General features: G+C 44.2%; 1 protein-coding gene across 1 annotated transcript; it reads left to right on the forward strand.

The window, feature by feature from the left end:
• The first annotated feature begins 4761 nt into the window (after positions 1–4761).
• LOC123115555 (uncharacterized) lies at positions 4762–5528 on the forward strand. Its single transcript, XM_044536688.1, has 2 exons — positions 4762–5123; positions 5213–5528. The coding sequence occupies exons 1-2, from the start codon at positions 5055–5057 to the stop codon at positions 5462–5464; spliced, it is 321 nt and encodes a 106-aa protein (XP_044392623.1). The 5' UTR covers positions 4762–5054; the 3' UTR covers positions 5465–5528.
• Positions 5529–6260: the final 732 nt, after the last annotated feature.

Raw genomic sequence — 6260 nt, forward strand, 5'->3', positions numbered from 1 at the left:
TACACCACCCCCGATACCGACGTCGCCGTGCAACACTTCAAGTGTGGACCTCGAGGGTGGTTCCTCCTTCGTTCACCTTGACGACAACATCAGGTGGAATTCCGGCGAGGGTGATACTTCAGGGTTCCCCCTTGGTGTTAGACACACGGTTACCTTGAATACTATGACCTGACACTGATACATGATACAAAAGACGGGTCGGCCCTGAGGGGTACCCGCGCGAGCATGAATGCGAAGTGATGTGGAGACGGGTTGACCTGAGAGGTGCCCGCGAGATAATTACGAGGCGTGGACGGGCATTCTTAGCCCTTGCCGCAAGTCCTCGAGACGGAGCGATGGGGTCACATCGATCGTGAGTCTTTGCTCGTTTTCGCGCACTCCCAATCCACTAACGGTTTGGATATTTGATCCGAGGGGCCTCTGGCCCAATAGCACTAACCATCACATGGGCATAGTATGGGCGTTCTGCGTCGTATACATCAGCCGGAGCTTAATTGATGTCAGCGAGGAGCGGCGCGCGCTGGATTGGACTGGGAACGCAACCACACTTGTATAAGGGGTTGCTAGGTCTGCTTCTGGCCGCGTTCGCAATGCACAGGAGTCCCCGGGGCGAAGGCCCAAGACCCCTGGGCGCATAGGTTAGTCCGGCGTGCTGACCTCTCATTAAGTATTTGGTCGGGTTGCGGCGTATTGTTTGGCCGAGGCCGGGCATGACCCAGAAAAGTGTGTCCGGCCGGAGTTAAGCAAGCGTGGTGGGTAAGTTAGTGCACCCCTGCAGGGAAGAAAATATCTATCGATAGCCTGTCATACGGTAACGGACACTCGGAGTTGTATCCTGATCGATACAACTAGAACATGGTGACTTGAGATGATAACTGGATAGTACGGCTCTGGGATTGCTTTCTCACAGGGAGCCGAGGAAGGATCTCAGGACGAGGTTGATGATACCATTACTACTACTTTACTTTATGCTGCTCTGTTCTCTCCTATTGTTGCAAGACCGATGAAGATGCTGAAGATGCTAGTCTTCGATAGGACTAGGCTTTCCCCTTTATTCTGGCATTTCTGTAGCCCAGTCCACATATACAGCTCTTCCTTGAAAATGATGCATATATAGTGTAGATCCTTGCTTGCTAAGTACTTCGGATGAGTACTCACGTTTGCTTTACTTTCTTTTTCCCCCATATCCATTTGACGTCGCCAGAGGACGGAGTGCCTGAGACTGTCGCCCCTGGCGATGACTACGGCTACTACTACTACCCTCCCGGCGAGTACTACTACGAGGACCTGACAGACGACCAGGAGTAGGATCGGAGGGTCCAGGGCAGGAGGCCTACGCCTTTCGATCGTAGTTTTTCTATTTTACCCCCGCCTTTCAAAAGGCCTATCTGTAACTCTGTTATATCTGTACCCAAATATCTAATGCTTCCGCTCATGCTTGTTTGACATCGAGCTTATGTATTCGAGCCCTCGAGGCCCTGGCTTGTAATATAAAGCTTGTGTGACTTTATTTATGTTTTAGAGTTGTGTTGTGATATCTTCAAGTGAGTCCTAGGCTTGATCGTGTGCATTTGCGTGTATGGTTAGTGCACGATTAAGCCGGGAGCGTCACAAACAATTCCACAACAATTTTTTTAATACACATCAACCATTTTCTAACAACACATTGAACATTTTTTAATACATGTTGTCATTTTTTTAATGCATGGCGAACATTTTTCAAAAACACAATGACAATTTTTTAATACATATGAAACATTTTCCAAAAACATGATGAACATTTTTTCAAGTGTGCTGACACTTTAAGTTTATTACGGCAATGGTAATTTTATCTTACATTTCTTTTTTCAAATGGGAAAAAAATAACACCAACAACAAAAATAAACATGAACTTGGAAAAAATAAAAGAAAACCGAAAGAAACGAATGTCGGCAAAATCGCTTGAACCCATAAAAAAAGTAAAATCCTTAAAATGTTTATAGAATGTCAAGAAAACGTTTATGTAATTAAAAAATGTGTCGCACATACTTAAAAATGTAAAATGTAAAGGCCACTAGATCAAAAAAATTAACTTTCACTCTTCCAAGAATAAAAAAAATCTCACATATAAATGAATCAAGTTTGTTTATAGTTCCAAAGTCTGGTGAAACAGGCAACTCATATGAGCCGTGAAAAAATTGAATTCAAACATTTTTTATCAGAATCTAAAAATGCTACACTGGCTCTACACATTTTTCAAAAACATATTTACAATTTTTAATACATATGAAACATTTTCCAAAACATGTTAAACATTTAGGACAAGCATTTCTAGGCATTTAATGAATATAATTCAATTTTAAACTGCAAGTGCATGAAAAAGTTGGCAAAATTAGTTTGGAAAATCATATTTATGTTAGTGAGTCTATGTCTTGGCTTTATCAAAGAAAACAAAATGAATTCCAAACATGAGGGTGCCAAGACTCGACCCCGAACATGAAGTTTATTGGATTTTTTAATTTCAAAAAATACAAACGAAGTCCGAAAATCATGAAACTTGGTGTGATGCCCTCATAAGACACCTGGAGGCCATGGTTAATTTTGAGAAGGTTTCACAAAACTTGTGACGTAGGCTGCTTAGAAACCTGATGATCTTCGAGGAAGGATGTAAATTTCGAGAGGGAACGGGTCTGGTTTGATGGCGAAGTGACCACCGCTTCATCTGTTGGCCTTGATTTTTTTTCTACAATCAACATACACCATTACATGATCCATGTCAAAATTTGGTATTTTTGGTGTCCGTTTGCTATATTTAAGTCATTTAGTGCATTTTTGAGGCATTTAATGAATATAATTCAATTTTAAACTGCAAGTGCATGAAAAAGTTGGCAAAATTAGTTTGGAAAATCATATTTATGTTAGCGAGTCTATGTCTTGGACTTATCAAAGAAAAGAAAAGGAATTTCAAACATGAGGGTGCCAAGACTCGACTCCGAACATGAAGTTTATTTGATTTTTTAATTTTGAAAAATACAAACGAAGTCCGAAAATCTTGAAACTTGGTGTGATGCCCTCATATGACACTTGGAGGCCGTGGTAAAATTGTGAGAAGGTTTCACAAAACTTGTGACGTACGCTGCTTAGAAACCAGATGACCTTGATTTTTTTTCCTGCACTCAACATGCACCATTACATGTTCCATGTAAAAAAAATGGCATTGTAATTAATCTTGAAAACAACATTCATTGCCCAAATGATCTTTGTAAGAACATTCCCTTATTAATCTTTCTCTCCTCAATTGTATCAGGTCACGGTCAATTTGATGAATAAGATGGGCAGCACGAAGTGTGTTCCCACACCGGTGAGAACACGATCCGTATTACTGACTACATGGTTGTCCATTCCCCAACAGTATGATAGTAGCGTGGTCGAGCCACCCAAACAGTGCTGTACACACATCATCGCCATGGACAATGACCCCTATACCGTGAGAAGCTGAGACCGAAGGACGCGACACATCTTTTTTGTCGAGAAATGAGGGCACCGCTATAGGTCTGCAACGGATGTAAAGTGACCACGGCCATTTTGGCACATGACATAGCTCAGATTCCCAAATGGTCAAACTTTAGGCAACATACGTGCATCGATAGGGAAGAGTCATGGAGAGCTAAAACTTCTCAAGATACTATCAAATTGGACGTGTGTTGCACGTGCGCGATTGCTAGTCCTCTTAGATGAATGAGTTTGAAAGCAACATATAGTTCAAGTTTTTAGAATCAGTTTGAAATTAAGAAAAACATCGCGGCATTATAAAAGGACCCCATGACAGTTTTCATATTTTTGGGAGCACATTCAAGTTTTACAAAATTGTAAAACCAAAAAGATGCATGTAAATGGTTCAAAATGTACTAGGCAAACGCTTATTTTTTTTAAATATATATTATGTGTATGAGTTCAAAACTTATAGGAGTGCTTAAGTATGACTTTTTCTTACATTTAGAAATTCATTTAATGTCTATATGTTTAAAAATATATAGATATACTTGAAAAGTAAAACTCATGTATTGCGCTGAAAAATGTTCGCATATTTAAAAAGTTTTTTCATATATACCCATAAAATGTGCACAGATCTTAATAAAACATGTAAACATAAATAGAAAATTCAAATGTTAAATGAAAGAGAAAAACAAAAACAAAAGAAAACAGAAAACGAAAAAGTCTGGACTCGTTCAATGCATTAAAGCAGAGCAGGTAGGGCACCTTGCCAATCCCTTTCTTCTGATTGGTCCATCTCATGCTCACGCGGATCGCACATCGCTACCGTCCACTCCAGCAGATCCAACGGTTGGGAACCGAACCCCCTTCTCTCTCTTACTCCCTCTGTCCGGGTTTATTAGGCAGTCTCCTATTCACGCACGTTAGTTTAGGTATTAATCCCTCGAGTAATTAGCTGATGCTTAGTATGGCACGCCATTTATTATGGATAATTATGCAGCTTCAATCATGCATGCTTTGCACCAATCGTTATCTCTGGAGCCTGCGCATACAACGCCTATGAATTAATTTTCTGCGGGACTAGTGGATGGAGCTGCAACCGAAGCGCCAAATCTACACGCATGCATCGTATATGCATTAATTATTTCTTGATAATGGTGCCCCGCGACGCAAATCGCACATGCATGCCCTGTTTTCAGTTAACTTTCCTTGGTAGTCGGACAGGAAGGCCTAATAAAATGGGACCCGTCTTTCTTACTCAGGGCCTAATAAATCCGGACAGAGGGAGTATCTTCTTTCACCTCCGAGCCGCCCGCTCCCAGCCGCCTGTTTCTTTTTCCCCAATCTCCCCACCATTGTTCTCTGTAGGTGGACGCAGCACCGCGCCAAGGCAGCAGCAACTCGGTGACGTTCCAGGCAACCCCCTCTCCGTCCGGTGGTGCCACGCTAAGCCACTGAGCGAGCCGCATCTGCTCGTTCTTACTCTCTAGGCGCCTGGTGGAGTTGCAACGCGGTGGCCGTGGGGATGCGCCGAGCCACCGCCGGGGGGCTGCACCGTGTTGAGACGCCGCCACCCCTTCATGGCCGCGGACTCCGCGTCCATTGCCCACGCCGTCCTCACTGATGGCTTCTCCGTCGACATCGGCATGGTGTGCGCCGCTTGCCCCACCAGGTCCCCCTCTTTCCCTCTTTCCCTTTTGCATTTGATTTTATCTTTCCTTTTATTTTTATTTTGAAGGTAGTCTACGAGCAGGCAACGACGGTTATGGCATCCTCATCGGTGGAGACGGTCAGCTGCTCAGGAGCATGGGTCGAGGCGAGATGGTGGAAGATGTGGTGTCTCCCTCCGATGGCGTCCGCGGGAATGGCCGGATCTGTGTCTAGAAAGGCATGGGAACGACCCCGGTTGCCGTCCGGCGAGCGCTGGAGTGGGGGCGGGTGGTGGCTGCAGAGTAGCATAGGTGTTATCCGTGATTTGTTTTTAATTTGAAGTTTTTTGTGTTTTGCTACTGGACAGATGTATTGTATGGAAAAATCTATAATTTTAAATTTCATGTGGTGTTTTATTCCTTTTGTGTAAAATGTTATTTGTGGTGTATTTGTACAATTTCCTTTTATGCAGTGGCATGAGCGTATCAAAATTTGCATGAACCAAAGAAATAAGGGGTAGGCTAATCTACCAGACTTAAATTACTGGGCCTTTGACCGACCTGAAATTTAATGGGCTGAAATTCTAACTGCACTACAGGAATCAGGAACTTTGCCGTCCGCCATGGCTGACGGCAAAGGTACACATGGCGGACGGCAAAGACCTTTGTCGTCAGCCAGCCGACGGCAACACGCCCGGCTAAACAGGCTACGACAAAGGCTTTTTTGACGTCTGCTGGCGGACGGCAAAGATGAAACGGTCTTTGTCGTTCGCCAGCAGACGGCAAAGAGCCTGGACGGCATACGTGGCAGGTTAGGTCTGTTAGGGGGTTAACGACATGCTTTGCCGTCCGCTGGCAGACGACAAAGACCATTGCACCTTTGCCGTCTGCCAGTGGACGGCAAAGTAACCAAATAGGCCAGCCCCCAGGTGCTGCCACGTGGCATGCTATGTCGTCCGTTGGGAGACGGCAAAGACCATTGCACCTTTGTTGTCTGCCAGCGGACGGCAAAGTAAGCAAATAGGCCAGCCAGTGCCCCAGGTTGCACAGGTAGCTGTCACGTGGCAGCTTTGCCGTCTGCTGGCTGATGGCAAAGCTCTTTGCCGTCTGCTAGTAGACGGCAAAGAGCCTGTATAG

The sequence above is a fragment of the Triticum aestivum genome, chromosome 5B (assembly GCF_018294505.1).
Source record: "Triticum aestivum cultivar Chinese Spring chromosome 5B, IWGSC CS RefSeq v2.1, whole genome shotgun sequence".
NCBI lineage: Eukaryota > Viridiplantae > Streptophyta > Magnoliopsida > Poales > Poaceae > Triticum > Triticum aestivum.

Coding starts and splice junctions, on each gene's coding strand:
- LOC123115555 (XM_044536688.1), top strand. CDS start 5,055: ATGGCCGCGGACTCCGCGTCCATTGCCCACGCCGTCCTCACTGATGGC. Junction 5,124..5,212: donor TCTCCGTCGACATCGGCATG/GTGTGCGCCGCT, acceptor TTTATTTTGAAG/GTAGTCTACGAGCAGGCAAC.